The following is a 15,688-nucleotide window of genomic DNA, read 5'->3' on the forward strand; positions in this document are numbered from 1 at the left end:
CATCCGCATACCCCATGAATCTCTCACACGAAGCTGCTTTACTTGTCTTTAAAAGCAGCTTTTATTACAGGCCAGCCTTTCCCCACTGAGAAATCAGGGTTCAGGTCTCAATCCAAGCAAAGCTGAGGATAGTTACATCATCTCCACGCTCAGGGGCCTGGTATCCTGGGAAACCCAGGGTAAGGACAGGGTGAGACTAGGGCACACGTGTTGGCAGAAAAAGCACGGCGTGAGGAGGCGGGTACCCAGCACCCTAAGAGTGCTTTAGTTACCAGAATATTTGACACACCCACAAATTAAACAGCAAAACACTTTAATCCATTAATTCTAAAAATAACAAAGACATTTCATATCCAGTGCCACCTCCTCAAGTCTACTGCAGATCAGACAGCCAGACTGCAATATATAAAACCAGACAGTAAAGTTAAAAATGTAGCTTGGGTCAAGATCATCATAGGGAGATTTTTCCACCTCTTTGCTCCTAAACATAATTTGTCAGCTTTAAAAAAAAAATCCATAGAAGAGAAAGCTCTCATGCTGCAAAACCTTTCTCTTCATTTCAAGTCTATCTGCAGTATCTGAAGGAAACAGAGTCAGCAAACTTAGCTCTCAAGCACAAAGATATGAGCCGGACTCCTGGGAAAAAACACTGTGGTTTGGTTTGGTTTTATTTCTACCAAAACTGTGATGTGAGGTACTATGGTTCTCGTTTTAGTTACAAGAGGTGTTAGGAATGAATGCCCACTCACATTTAATAATAGCTTATCGAGCACACAGCTCTGTAGCACAATACCAGTAACAGGAGAGATTTAAAAAAGCAGGGCAGAGAAGATGGAGACATGAACACAGCCTAAGGTTTCTTGTGTCCTTTCCTGTTTTCACAAGAATTCAACTAAAAAACAAAACTCTCCAGACACTTATACTGTCCTTTGACGCACCACATTCTGAAATTTTGACTTGTGTCACAAGCCCACAGGCTCAGGCTTTGGTGATGCACCCTTCTCGGATGAGGAAGTCATAGATTCTCCGGGTTTTGTTCACGTCTATCTTGATGAGTGCTCTTGCCTGTGCCAGTCTCAGGCCTCCTTGCTTGTTACATTCGTTCAACAGAGCAGATTTGTATTCTAAATAGGCTCCAGGGACCAACCTCACCATCTGACAGAGCTGCAAGACATAGCAAATTCAATAAACATTAACATCTGTCATTCTCATAATTTAACCAGCAGGTATAGCAAAACCAAAAGAAAAAAAAAGTGACATCATCCTCCAACTATTTATGGGAGCTATTGAGTGGCTGAACCACATTCCAGTTGGTCTCTTCTTGAGACACTCAGGAAGGAAAAGCCAGGGAGTGATGCTGGGAGAGCCTTCAAGCAAGTGAATCAGGGGTCTGGTTTAGTTAGGAAATACAAGGCCCTCAGGAGCAGCTTGGCTTACTCAGGAGTCAAGTACGAAATGCCTGAGGTACAGCTCAACACCCTTCCAGCATGGAGTCAGGGACATGCCACAGTACACAGTGGGGCCTGTGGGGGTGGGAGCGGCGCAAGTACTTGGAGTCCCAAGTGTAAATCCCACTGTAACCGGCATAAAGGAGTAGTTCCTGCTTCGTGATTATAGTCCTACCTAGGAGAATAGAAACAATATAGAATGTTGGTTGGATTCATGTTCACCTGCCATCATCCACAATGAGTAGTCAGAGGTTACCATTATGTGGACAAGGATAAAAAAATGCTTGAAATTCCAGACCATTCAACATTTGAATACTGACACACTGGCCAGTGACTTTATTCAACATACACTTCCTTCTACTTCAGAAGAAATGTTTACTGTTCCTGCTGGCTTAATATGACTAATACCAGTCCTTGACGTCCTCTTTTATTTTGAGGCAGAGTCTCACTCTAGCCTAGAATGACCTGGAACTTACTCTGTAGCCCTAGGCTGGGCTTGAATTTACTGAGCCTTCCTATCTTAGTCTCTCTAGTGCTGGGATTATGGGTGTAAACCAGCATTTTTGGTTTCTTTCTTTTAAAAGTTTGTGATGTGGCACAGGCCTTTAATACCCAGAGGTAGGAGGATCGCTGTGAGTTTGAGGCCACCCTGAGACTACATAGTGAATTCCAGGTCAGCCTGGGATAGAGCAAGACCCTACTTTGAAAAACAAAAACAAAAACCAAAATCAAAAAACAAAACAAAAAAAAGTTTGTTGGGCTGGAGAGATGGCGTAGCGGTTAAGCGCTTGCCTGTGAAGCCTAAGGACCCCGGTTTGAGGCTCGGTTCCCCAGGTCCCACGTTAGCCAGATGCACAAGGGGGCACACGCGTCTGGAGTTCGTTTGCAGAGGCTGGAAGCCCTGGCGCGCCCATTCTCTCTCTCTCCCTCTGTCTTTCTCTCTGTGTCTGTCGCTCTCAAATAAATAAATAAAAATTAAAAAAAAAAAAAAAAGTTTGTGATAATGACCTAAAAGAGATTTATGGATTTGGCCTGGCATGGTGGTGCACATCTTTAATCCCAGCATTCTGGAGGCTGAGATAGGGGGATCATTGTGAGTTCAAGGCCAGCATGAGTATACATAGTAAATTCTGTGTCAGCTTAGGCTAGAGCTAAACCCTACCTCAAAAAAAAAAAAAATGTGTGAGATTTATGGATTTTTCTTTTTATTTTGAGACATGGTCTCATATAGCTCAAGCTGACTCTGAACCCACTGGGTAACAGGATGACCCTGAACTCCCAGTGGGCCTGCTTCCACCTCCCTCATGCTGAGATTACAGGGATAAATGACTCAGAAGGATTTTTTGTTTGTTTTGAGATAGGGTCTTGCTGTGTAGTTTAGGCTAGCCTCAAATGCTCTTCCTCCTGTGTCAGATTCCAGAAGGCTGGGAACACTGACATGCACCACCACATGAGATTAGATGTACAAATTTAAATGTGACAAAGGTGATACGAAGATGAAACCATGACTATAATGTGAAAGAAAAGCAGGTCATGGCATTTGTTAATCAAAATCAGTGTGCGACTATTTGTGATGCTGAATTAATCCATATAAACATGTCATGAAAACAATTACAAAAATTTTAAAAACTAGGAAGATGGCTCAGCCATTAAAGGCACTTGCTTGCAAAGCTTGCTGCCCAGGTTCTATTCCTCAGTACCCACATAAAGGCAGATGAACAAAGCGCATACATCCAGTTTGTGTGCAGCCAAAAGAGGCCCAATTCTTCCGTCCCCACTCATATAAATAAATAAGAATATTTAAATAAAAATATATTTGTAAGCTGGGTGTAGTGGGCATGCCTTTAATCCTAGCACTTGGGAGGCTGAGGTAGGAGGATCGCTGTGAGTCCAGCCTGAGACTACATAGTGAATTCCAGGTCAACCTAGACCAGAGTGAGATCCTACCTCAAAAAAACAGAACAACAACAACAAAAAGATAAATGCTTATCTAATTGATATTATTTCATGAAAAATGGTGAGGGCAACGATTTGGTTCCTAATCTTCTAAGGCCACAATGATGCATGTGTTTGATTAGGTAAATACAACAGGTTTGAGGCCACATTTTTATGTGATTTTTTTTACTAACAGCTCAATGAATAATCAGCCCTCATTGTCTTTCCTCTACTTTCTCTTCTTTTTGTTACCTCCTTTTCCTTTTCATTCAGCTTCTCTGTACCAGGGAGGCCAGTGAGGTTCAAGGGTGGTGCACTCCGTCTTCCTGTAGACAGACAGAAAAGAATTTGCATTTCATAGGAGTATCAATTGTGCAGGTGTAAAATAGCACAAATCACTTCCTTAGTCCTGTTTAACTATCCCATAGTCACAAAAACACTCACTTGAAAGTAAAAATGACTTACGTCTGTTGCTTTGCCAAAATATACAGATGATCAAGTGTGTTTTAGCATCAATATGAATGCTCAGTAAACTATATGTCCCAACTGTTTCTTACTACCACACACAGATTAAAATCTGAACCCCAGCCAGGAGTGGTGGTGCACTCCTTTAACCCCAGCCCTCGGGAGGCAGAGGTAGAAGAATTGCTATGAGTTCGAGGCCACCCTGAAACTAGAGTGATTTCTGGGTCAGCCTGAGGTAGAGTGAGATCCTATCTTGAAAAACAAACAAACAAAAATAAGTGAATAAAAATAAAATAAAATCTGAACCTCAGATGTTCACTCATTTAAGAAAGGTCATATGAGGGCTGGGGACATGGCTTAGCGGTTAAGATACTTGCCTACAAAGCCAAAGGCCCCAAGTTCAATTCCCCAGGACCCATGTGAGCAAAATGCACAAGGTGGCACATGCGTCTGGAGTTTGTCTGCAGTGGCTGGAGGCCCTGGCATGCCCATTCTCTCTCTCAAACAAATAAATAATTTAAAAATTTTTTAAAAGGTCATATGAGCTGGGAAGATAGTTCAGTAGGTAAGAGTGCTTGTCATGTAAGCAGAAGGACCTGAGACTACTGGAGTTCAATTCCTCAGCATCCAAGTAAAAAGCTGGGTGTCACCAGGTAGCACACACCTTTAACCCCAGCACTTGGAAGGCAGAGGTAGAGGACTGCAGTGAGTTCAAGGACACCAGGCTTGAAAAACAAAAACAAACAACAACAACAAAAAAAACCTGGGTATAGCCAGGCACATACATTACCCTAATACTGGAGGCAAGGGTGGAGGGGAGGGGAGTCTAGAGAACTGCTAGGATCTGCTGAATGAAAATTTTAGCTCTGGCTTGAGAGAGAGACTTATCTCAAGGAAATATGCCAATAGAAAAGGCCACTTGGTATTCTTCTTGGGCCTCCATGGGGAGCGCACATTTTATCTGCACATGTATGTACATACACCATACACACATCACACACACCAAAAAATAAGGAAAAAGTGAGACAGAAAGGTCATATGCTGCCTGCAGGAGAATGCCACCACGCTGTCAGCAGGAAAGGTAACAGGGTAATTAACTCAGCACCATGTGCCTTCAGATCAAAGGCAGAATTAGGCCAGCAAAAATCCTTTCTCATTTTTTGAGACACTATCTGTTCCTCCCAAAGTAGTGTTGTTTGCTGGGAGTGGTGGTGCACACCTTTAATCCTAGCACTCTGGAGGCAGAGGTAGGAGGATGGCTGTGAGTTTGAGGCCACCCACAGAATACAGAGTGAATTCTAGGTCAGCCTGGGTTTACAGTGAGACACTACCTCAAAAAAACAAAAACAAAAACAAAAACAACCAAATAAATAGTTTTGTTTTATTGAAAGATGCACACATAGGAATAAGCAGCCTGCCTATGATGAAGCAGAGACCAAGATGCACTCATAAGCCTGAGAAAGAATCCCAAACTGGAGGCAGCACCCCACTGCCCAGGTCAGGATGTGATGAGAGATGCACAGTTTTTTGGTTTTAATTTGAATATACACTTAGGATTAGTGTTCAGTTAGCGATGAATGGAGTTAAGCAAAAGAAAATGTAGAACATTATTTTTTAACTTGTCTATGAGGAAGAAAAGAGTGACAATGAAAGAGAGAGAGAGAGAGAGAGAATATGAGCATGCCAGGGCCTCTTGCCACTGTAAACAAACGCCACATACATGCAACACTGTGTGCGTCTGGTTCTCTTTGGGTACTGGGGCTTTGCAAGCAAGTACCTTTAACCACTAAATTATCTCTTGAGCCCTGAATACTACTTGAATACTGTCTCAGAGACATAGCCGGGCATGGCGGTGAACACCTTTAATGGCAGCACTTGGGAGGTAGAGGTAGGTGGACTGCTATGAGTTCAAGGCCACCCTGAGACTACATAGTGAATTCCAGGTCAGCCCGGGCCAGAGAGTGAGACCCTGCCCCAAAAAACCAAAAAGAAAAAAAAAAAAAAAAGACAAAAAAGACATACAAGTGCATATGCTCTTTCATCATAACCAACTTAAACTGGGTTGCAGCACATGTCTTTAATCCCAGCACTCAGGAGGCAGAGGTAGGAGGAATGAAACCAAGGTCAATCTGGACTATAATGAGATCCTACCTCAAAAACAGGGCTGAGGACTGGAGAAGATGGCTTAGCGGTTAAGGCATTTGCTTGCAAAGCCAAAGAACCCCAGTTCGTTTCCCCAGGACCCACGAAAGCCAGATGCACAAGGAGGTGCGTGTGTCTAAGAGTTCGTTTGCAGTGGCTGACGGCCCTGCTGCGCCCATTCTCTCTCTCTCTCTCTCAAATAAATAAATAAAATGTATTAAATTAGGGCTGGAGAGATGGCTTAGCGGTTAAGCGCTTACCTGTGAAGCCTAAGGACCCCAGTTCAAGGCTCGGTTCCCCAGGTCCCACATTAGCCAGATGCACAAGGGGGCGCACGCGTCTGGAGTTTGTTTGCAGAGGCTGGAAGCCCTGGCGCGCCCATTCTCTCTCTCTCTCCCTCTATCTGTCTTTCTCTCTGTCTGTCGCTCTCAAATAAATAAATAAATAAATAAAATATTTTTAAAAATGTATTAAATTAAAAAGAAACAAAACAAAACAGGGCTGAGCTGGGTGTGGTGGCTCATGATAAGATGATCACCATGAGTTTGAGGCCACCTTGAGTCTAAACAGTGAATTCCAGGTCAGCCTGAGCTAGAGTGAAACCCAACCTCAAAAAAACAAAAACAGGGCTGTAGAGATGGTTTACCAGTTAAGGCACTATCCTGTGAAGCCTAAGGACCCAGGTTCTATTCCCCAGTACCCACATAAGTCAGATGTACAAGGTAATACATGCATCTGGAGTTTATTTGCAGTGGCTAGAGGGCCTGGTGTACCTATTCTCTCGCTCTATCTGACTCTTTCTCTCTCAAAAAACAAACAAATAAATATATTAAAACAAATAAGTCAGGCATAGTGGCCCATGCCTTTAATCCCAGCACTTAGGAGGCAGAGGTAGGAGGATTGCAGAGAGTTCAAGGCCACCCTGAGACTACATTGTGAATTCCAGGTCAGCATGAGCTACAGTGAAACCCTTCTTTGAAATACCAAAAACAGAGTTTTATGTTTTTGAGACATGGTCTCATATATTCCAGGCTGGTCTCAAGCATTACCTGGTACTTCTGACCCTCCTGCCTCTACCTCTAAAGGGCTGGAATCACAGGTGTTCGCCACCATGCCCAGCAATATTAACACATTTTTTGGTGACTGCCCTTTAGGTAGATATAAGAGCTTCCCCTAACTGCTCAAAACTGGAGATAGAATCTTGTGGGGCCCCAGAAGTCACCAGAGGCTGGGCTACAACCAGTGCCAGGATTCCAATTTCCCATTGCGTTCAGAGCAACTGTGAGCATAAAGTAGAGCAGAAGCAGCTCCCTTTTCTCAAATATTAGGAAAGTCATTACCAGAAACAGAGAAAAAGTTATCCCTTTAAGTGTCCCATGTAAGCCCTCTCTAGATCCTGAATACATGGAAATTTTGTTTGCTGTTTTGAGACAGTCTCCTTAAGTGCCCAGGCTGGTCTCAGCCTCCTCAGTACTGGATTGCAGGTGTGTGCCATTACACATGGTGTCACTGAGAGATTTTGCAAGGTCTACTGTTGTAAGCCTCCAGAAATGATAAAATTGCAAGAGGATCTTATCAGCCTGGGTTAAATGATAACCAAGAAACAGGCAGAGACTAAACAGTATCAGTTCAGGAGCTTTATAAGTAACATCTCTCCTAATGTTTAGTCACTGATTAACAATCATCACAAATCATTAGGCAGCATATGGCTTAGTCTTTCCCTATAAACTAATCCCAAAATATAACAAACAATATTGGGCTGGAGAAATGGCTTAGTGGTTAAGGCACTTGCCTGTGAAGCCTAAGGACCCAGATTCGATTCACCACTACCCACGTAAGCCAGATGCACAAGATGGCATATGTATCTGGAACTCATTTGCAGTGGCTAGAGGCTCTGGCATGCCCATTGTCTCTGCTCTCTCATTCTCAAGTAAATAAATAAAAAAATAAATAAATAAAAAATATGACAAACTCCAAGAGATAAAGCTTAGCAGAAATTCCTTAAGTCTCTAATTCACAAGAAATCTTTGAGTTTTGACAAAAAAGTCTGCTCATATCGAGTACAAATATCTAAATTTACTTGTATAAATAAACTGAGAAATGTATCTTATACAACGTACTAAATAATAGACTATAGTAGCTAGGCATGGTGGTGCATGCCTTTCTTCAATCCCAGCACTCAGGAGGCAGAGGTAGGAGGACTGCTGAGAGTTTGAGGCTACCCTGAGACTATCGAATACACAGTGAATGCCAGGTCAGCCTGAGATCCTACCTTGAAAAGCAAAAAAAAAAAAAAAAAAAAACAACAAAAGACCTGTGAACACTTAAAGAAGCTACCTTTCTGAAATCATTTCTTCCTACCTCTGGGACACAGGACTGTCCCTGTCTGGCTATGAAGATTGTGAAAACAATGGTGTTTATAAATTGAGCTAACACTTATTATCCTGCCAAAGCAAACTACTCTGCTCCCAGAGTGAGGATTGCTTGTCCACCAGAACCTTTAAAATACAAACTTTACAGTCTGGACTTGTTCTGGGGCTAGGGAGATGGTTCAGCAGTTAAAGGCATTTATTTGAAAAGCCTGCAGACCCTGGTTCAACTCCCTGGTACCCACATAAAGCCACAAAGTGGGGCATTCATTTGGAGTATGTTTGCATTGGCAAGAGGCCCTGGTGCACCCACTCATTTTCTCTCTGCTTACAAATAAATAAAACATTAAAAAAAAAAAAAAAAGACTTGCTCTGTGGGTCTGGGGAGTTGGCTCAGCTGTTAAAGAAGCTTGCTTGCAAAGCCTTCCCAGCTATCCAAATACAGCCTGACAGGTATTTGTTTTCAGCAGCAATTTCTTGTGCACACATGCATGTACGTAAATAAATAAAAATTATTCAGTTAGTAAAATTTAAGAAAAAAAACCTGTTCTGGCTGGGCATGGTGGCACACGCCTTTAATCCTAGCATTTGGGAGGCAGAGGTAGGAGGATCGCCATGAGTTCGAGGCCACCTTGAGACTACACAGTGAGTTCCAGATCAGCCTGGATTAGAGTGAGACTCTACCTCGAAAAACCAAACCAAACCAAACCAAACCAAACCAAAACAACAACAACAAAAACAAACAAAACAACAACAACAACAAACACCTGCTCTGATCTTGGGGTGTAGCCAGTGGTAGAGCACATAGCAGCAATGCACAAAGCCTTAGATTTAATCTCTGCCCTGAAAAGAAAAACAAAACAAAAACCCCTTGTACCCCTTTATTAGCCTAAGAAATAATTACCTGAGTTTGAAGCCATCAGGACAGAAGGATTCAGCCCAGAATCACTAAAACAAAGAAAAGGGATTTAAGTTTTGGTTTTATCAAAGAAGACAATTTCTAAAAGCCCTCAAGTTGTTAGATATGGAGGTCTCAAGCAGTATAGGCCACTGCCAATGCTCTTGGTTTCCCACCAGGAATAGATGGTAAGACCCTATTGTTGAAGACTCCACACACTTGGGCTGCAAGGTCACTGAGAAATCATATTGGAGCTAAGCTGAAAACCTCCTCCATGAAGACCAGCTGACAGAAAACTGGAAAAAGCTATGTTGCATGCAGTTCAATGGGAGAGAGAGAAATCACCAATGGAGATAAACAACAGTAGACAGTCCAAGCCTTAAATTTGGACAGCCAGGCCAAATGAGCCAATGGGTACAATAGTGGCATGTCTGTCTTGGGGGAAACCAACCACTCTCTAATTGGACTGGAGGTCCACTCTACACGAGGGAATACATGCCTGATACTGAAAACCTATGATGGGGAAAGTCATGAGCCCTAGGGCTGTAATACCTGCTGGTATCTGGCTAAATGCATATATTATGCTCACCAAACTGCCTGGTTAACACTTCTCTTAATGTTCTTACCCATATATTAATGCTACTCTCTTTTAAGTGTTTTTTTTTTTTTGAGGTAGGGCCTCACTCTAGCTCAGGCGGACTTGGAATTCACTATGTAGTCCCAGGATGGCCTTGAACTCACAGTGATCCTCCTACCTCTGCCTCCCGAGTGCTGGGGTTAAAGGCGTGCACCACCATGCCCCACCTATTCTCACTTTTGATTAGAGAAGTTTATCTTTACAGAGGTAGTGACCTTTGGGATGACTCAATAGGCACAACAGTGCTAAGAAGTGACAGAGTGCTCAGCTGAAACATCACTACCACACCTTCCAAGACTTTGGGTCCATTGCAGAGGAGGTGGCAGGAAGAATATAAGAGCCAAAGGAAGGGTAGGACTCCTTACAATGCACTCTTCCTCACACAAAATGGCCTAGATATCCATGACCTCACAGTGCTTGGCACTACCTACACAAGACCAGAATAATAATAGGAAAATATGATGACATCAAAATAAAAAGAGGGGCTGGGGCTGGAGGGATGGCTTAGCAGTTAAGGCATGATGGTGCATGCCTTTAATCCCAGCACTCAGGAGGCAGAGGTAGGAGGATCACTATGAGTTTGAGGCCACCCTGAAACTATATAGTGAACTTCAGGTCTGCCTGGGCTAGAGAGAGACCCTACTTTAAAAAACCAAAAAAAAAAAGAACAAAAAAATCATGCCAGTAGATATAGGGCATGGGTGGAAAGCTGCAAGGAATTCATTAATTTTGGAGGAAGGAGAGAGTTGAGACAAGATTTCTTTCACTAATGTATCCTCCATTGGCCTTAAATTCACTATGTAGCCCAGTTTAGCCTCAAACTCATAGCAAGTATCCTGCCTCAGACTCCTGAGCACTGGGATTACAAGTGTGTGCTACCACAGCCAAGGCCAGGCATGGTGGTCTACACCTTTAATTCCAACACTTAAGAGACAGAGGTTGGAGGATCACTGTGAGTTTGAGGGCAGCCTAGGACTACAAAATGAGTGCCAGGTCAGCCTGGGCTAGAGTGAGACCCTACCTCAAAAAAACCAAAAAGGGGCTGGAGAGATGGTTTAACCAGTAAGGCACTTGCCTGCAAAGCCAAAGGACCCAAGTTCAATTCCCCAGGACCCATATAAGCTCCATAAGGTGGAACATGCATATGGAGTTCATTTGCAGTGGCTAGAGGCCCTGGAACACCCATTCTTTCTCTCTCTAAAAAAAGATCAAAACTAAAGGTGGTGTACACTTTTAATCCTAGCACTTGGAAGGCTGAGGTAAAAGGATTATTTTGAGTACATGTGAATTCCAGGTCACTCAGGGCTAGAGCAAGATCCTATGGGTGGGTGGGTGGGGGAGAATAAAAAAAAAGAACAAACAATAAAAGATCAAAATAGGAAGTAGGATTGTAGAAGACCAATTTTCTTTTCTTTCTTTCTTTCTTTCTTTCTTTCTTTCTTTCTTTCTTTCTTTCTTTCTTTCTTTCTTTCTTCCCTTCTTTCTTTCTTCCCTCCCTCCCTCCCTCCCTCCCTCCCTCCCTCCCTCCCTTCTTTTGTTTTTTATTTTTCAAGGTAGGGTTTCACTGTAGTCCAGGCTGACCTGGAATTCACTATGTAGTCTCAGGGTGGCCTTGACCTCACTGTGATCCTCCTACCTCTGCCATCTAGAGTACCCAACATAAATTTCCAAACAATACACATGAAGGCCAAAGCATCACCCCAGACTAACTGCGCACATGTCAGCTTGCCGGCGGAGCCACTGCTGACACGCACTGCTGTCCTGAATGTACTGGAGAACTTCAGAGAGCATGGTGCGTTTAAGGCGCTCTTCCTCTCGTGTCTTCTTGAGGTGGTCGTATGTCCTGGCACCTAGAGGAAGAGAAGCCACGTAAGCACAGTGACAGTGTGGCATAACTGAAGGAACTGCTGGACGATCTAAACAAACCATCTTTTTTTGTTGCTTCCTTTGCAAAACTGCTTTCCTAATTATTCATCCAAAAGCCAAGTACATTCTCCCGAGTCTGAAGTCTTTTTTTTGACATCAGATGCAATGTTTTTAATTCCTTCTCTATAGTTAAAAAATTTGGAAGAGAACTACAAAAAAAGTACAAATAAGAGTCACTCGTATTTTCATCCTTAGAAAATAATTTTTTTTTTTTTTTTTTTTTTTTGTTTTTCAAGGTAGGGTCTCACTCTGGCTCAGGCTGACCTGGAATTCACTATGTAGTCTCAGGGTGGCCTTGAACTCATGGCGATCCTCCTCCCTCTGCCTCCCGAGTGCTGGGATTAAAGGCGTGCGCCACCACGCCTGGCTTAGAAAGTAATTTTTAAAAATATTGTCATATTTGATCCCTGTTCTATTATTTTTTCCAGTGTGCACATATGTGTGGGTGTATTTAAAATTTAGAGATTTGATCCAGGGCTTTGAGCAGGCTAGACCATATAAGTAGTCATAAATTTCTCAAAGACATACAAGTTCATATGCTCTTCCACCAAAACCAATTTAAGCTACTCAGCACTTGTGGGACAGAGGTAGGAGGTTTGCTGTTAGTTCAAGGTCACTCTTGGACTACAGTGAGACACTACTTAAAAAAATTCCAAAACAAGCCGGGCGTGGTGGCGCACACCTTTAATCCCATGCCTTTAATTCCAGCACCCAGGAGGCAGTAGGAGGATTGCCATGAGTTAGAAGCCACCCTGCATAGTTAATTCCAGGTCAGTCTGGACCAGAGTGAGACCCTACCTTGAAAAACCAAACCAAAACAAACAAAACCCAAACAATTCAAATTCCAAAAACAAGTTTTGCTTACAGTACAATTTTTTTCTATTTCTCTGAAGCACACAAACCAATATAAGCAATCAAATTGGATACCTGAATCTGTAAATGCATCTTGCATACTCTCTTCCACATACAGATACCAAAATACCTTCAATAAACTGAACCCTGAACACAGTCACAAAGCTGGTAATAAACAGAGAAGCCAGATTCTAACACTAGACAGTCTAGTCTAGTGGCGATGGGTTTCCTAAGGCCTCAGACATGATAGATAACTAATACCACTCATTGACCTACACCTCTGGCCCTATATTGTGGTGGCTTTGATGGTGTTTTGAGTCAGGGTGGTTTGATTCAGGTGTCCCCCATAAACTTAGGTGTTCTGAATGTTAGGTTCCCAGCTGATGGAGATTTGGGAATTAATGCCTCCTGGAGGCAGTGTATTGTTGGGTGGTCTTATGGGTATTATAGCCAGCTTCTCTTTGCCAGTGTTTGGCACACTCTCCTGTTGCTGTGGTCCACCCTCTGCTCATGCCATTGCTTTCTCATGCCATCATGGAGTCCAACACCTCCACCCCAGTCTGTAAGCCAAAATAAACCCTTTTCCCCCACAAGCTGTTCTTGGTTGAGTGTTTCCTGCCAGCAATGTGAACCTGACTACAACAGTTGTCTAGTTGTAGCTCTAGCAATATACTGCTTTTCCTTATGACTTAGCATTATTATTTACTAGCTCTTTCGTCTCTGAACTCTGGATTCTTCATTGAATAGGGGTGGCAGTTCTTCATAAGCTTGTCATGACATTCAATGAAGGTGAAATGCATCCCATTGAGCCTGGTGCATGGTAAATAAGCATGGTAGATCTTATTAATATAATTACTACCAGTACCTTAAGTAAATTGGATAGCTTTGTGCTGCTTGAAGCTTAATAAATAAATTCAGTGCTCACTCGACAGCACATATACTAAAATTGGAACGATACAGAGAAGATTAGCATGACCCCTGTGCAAGGACGACACGCAAATTCATGAAGCGTTCCATATTATTAAAAACCCATGTGCTATTCCATCACCATGTAGTAAAAAATATACTTGTATGATGTTTTGTACTTGCATTTCATGTTGTTATTAAAACAGTGATGTTGAAATTGAAAAATAAGTAAATAAATAAATTCAGGCCTAGCAGAACTAAATTTGAGAAGGCTGTGCCTAAAATATAGCATGGGGGCTGGAGAGATGGCTTAGCGGTTAAGCGCTTGCCTGTGAAGCCTAAGGACCCCGGTTCGAGGCTCGGTTCCCCAGGTCCCACGTTAGCCAGATGCACAAGGGGGCGCACACGTCTGGAGTTCGTTTGCAGAGACTGGAAGCCCTGGAGCGCCCATTCTCTCTCTCTCCTTCTCTCTGTCTTTCTATCTGTGTCTGTCGCTCTCAAATAAATAAATTAAAAAAAAATTTAAAAAAAATATAGCATGGCAGAATCCTAAATCTAAACCAGCAGCTCTCTTTACTTTACTTCATATAATCGAATGATATTTATGGAGATTAAATAGATGAAGGTTTACTGAAAAGATTAAAAACCCATTTTAAAAAATAAAGCTTTAAAAAAAAAAGTTTAAAGCCCTCCCAGATGTGGTGGCACATCCCTTTAATTCCAGCACCTAGGAGGCCGAGGTAAGAGGATCACCATGAGTCCGAGGTCACCCTCAGAGTACACAGTGAATACCAGATCAGTCTGTGCTATAGTGAGATCCTACCTCAAAGCAACTACAAAAAAAAAAAAAAAGTCTAAATGTGCATGGTCACACCAGGGCTTCCTGCCACTGTAAACAGCAATCAAACTCCAAACACATGTGTGACTTTGTGCATCTGTCTTTATGTGGATACTTGGGAATCAAACCCAGGCCATCAGGTTTTGCAAGCAAGCACCCTTAACTCCTGAGCCATCTCTCCAGCCCCTACTCCATGGAAATGTTGGAAATACTCTTTCCATGAATTGTCACTTCCGTGTTTTTTTTTTCCTGTTCCTATTTTAAACACTGATAGGAACTCTGATAACAGTGTGTACTATACTTACTACAAAAATTGGTAATGCCTGCTGTTCTATATTCCTGGAGCCTCTTGATTTCCCTTCGGAGTTCAAATTCCACTGTTTCCCCAAGAAAAGAAAGAAGAAAAATTGGAAAATCAATAGTGAGTACTTTTGTCGCTGAGCATTTTCAGTAATTCCCCCATACAGAAGATGGCAGGGCAATTTCACATGAGGAATCTTTTTTTGATGGTAATCTTGTATTAAAAATTTCTCCTAAGAGTTAAGAAAAGCCACACCAGCTGTCCTCCAGAGGCACCACTGGAAATGTCTCCTAGAGACGGTGAGTAAACTCACTGAATTCATTTGTAAATAAAAGCAATAAATGCTAAACTGGGCTTGGTGCCACACGCCTTTAATCCCAGCACTTGGGAAGCAGAAGTTGGGGGACTGCTTTGAGTTCAACCTCACACTGAGACTACACAGTGAATTTCAGGTCAGCCTGGGCTATAACGAGACTATACTTTGAAAAAACAAAACAAAACAAAAAAAGAGGTATAAATACTATTTGTTTTTATTTTTTAATTTTTTTGTTTTTCAAGGTAAGGTTTCGCTCTAGCCCAGGCTGACCTGGAATTCATTATGTAGTCTCAGGGTGGCCTCGAACTCACAGCAATCCTCCTACCTCTGCCTCCTGAGTGATGGGATTAAAGGTGTGCACCACCACACCCATCATAAATATTATTTGTTAAATTCAAATTTTTTAAATTAAAAAAAAAATGTAACTCTACAAGCATGCACCACCATGTGCATCTGTCTTTTGTGGGTACTGGGAAATTGAACCTGGGTCCTCAGGCCTTACAGGAAAGCATCTTAACTGATAAACCATCTTTCCAGCTTTATAAATTCAAGTTTTTTTTTTTTTTTTCCAAGGTGCCTTGGGAGTGCTGGGATACAGACATGTGCCACCACACCTGGCTATAAATTCAAGTGTCTGAGTTCTACCTGCTCTGTT

General features: G+C 42.4%; 1 protein-coding gene and 1 non-coding gene across 2 annotated transcripts in view; one reads left to right on the forward strand and one right to left on the reverse strand.

The window, feature by feature from the left end:
- Window positions 1-296: 296 nt before the first annotated feature.
- Tada2a (transcriptional adaptor 2A) overlaps window positions 297-15,688 on the reverse strand; it is a 74,506-nt gene continuing 59,114 nt past the window's right edge. Inside the window, exons 12-16 of the mRNA XM_045159439.1 lie at window positions 14,722-14,793; window positions 11,612-11,744; window positions 9,264-9,307; window positions 3,636-3,709; window positions 297-1,164 (exon numbers count right to left, since the gene is read on the reverse strand). Of these exons, the coding sequence (XP_045015374.1) occupies window positions 979-1,164; window positions 3,636-3,709; window positions 9,264-9,307; window positions 11,612-11,744; window positions 14,722-14,793 (509 nt within the window). The 3' untranslated portion in view covers window positions 297-978. The remainder of the gene's footprint in view (window positions 1,165-3,635; window positions 3,710-9,263; window positions 9,308-11,611; window positions 11,745-14,721; window positions 14,794-15,688) is intronic.
- Window positions 13,590-13,695, forward strand: LOC123463710. Its single transcript, XR_006639100.1, has one exon. It is a non-coding gene; the product is annotated as a U6 spliceosomal RNA (small nuclear RNA).

The sequence above is a fragment of the Jaculus jaculus genome, chromosome 9, assembly GCF_020740685.1.
Source record: "Jaculus jaculus isolate mJacJac1 chromosome 9, mJacJac1.mat.Y.cur, whole genome shotgun sequence".
NCBI classification, from domain to species: domain Eukaryota; kingdom Metazoa; phylum Chordata; class Mammalia; order Rodentia; family Dipodidae; genus Jaculus; species Jaculus jaculus.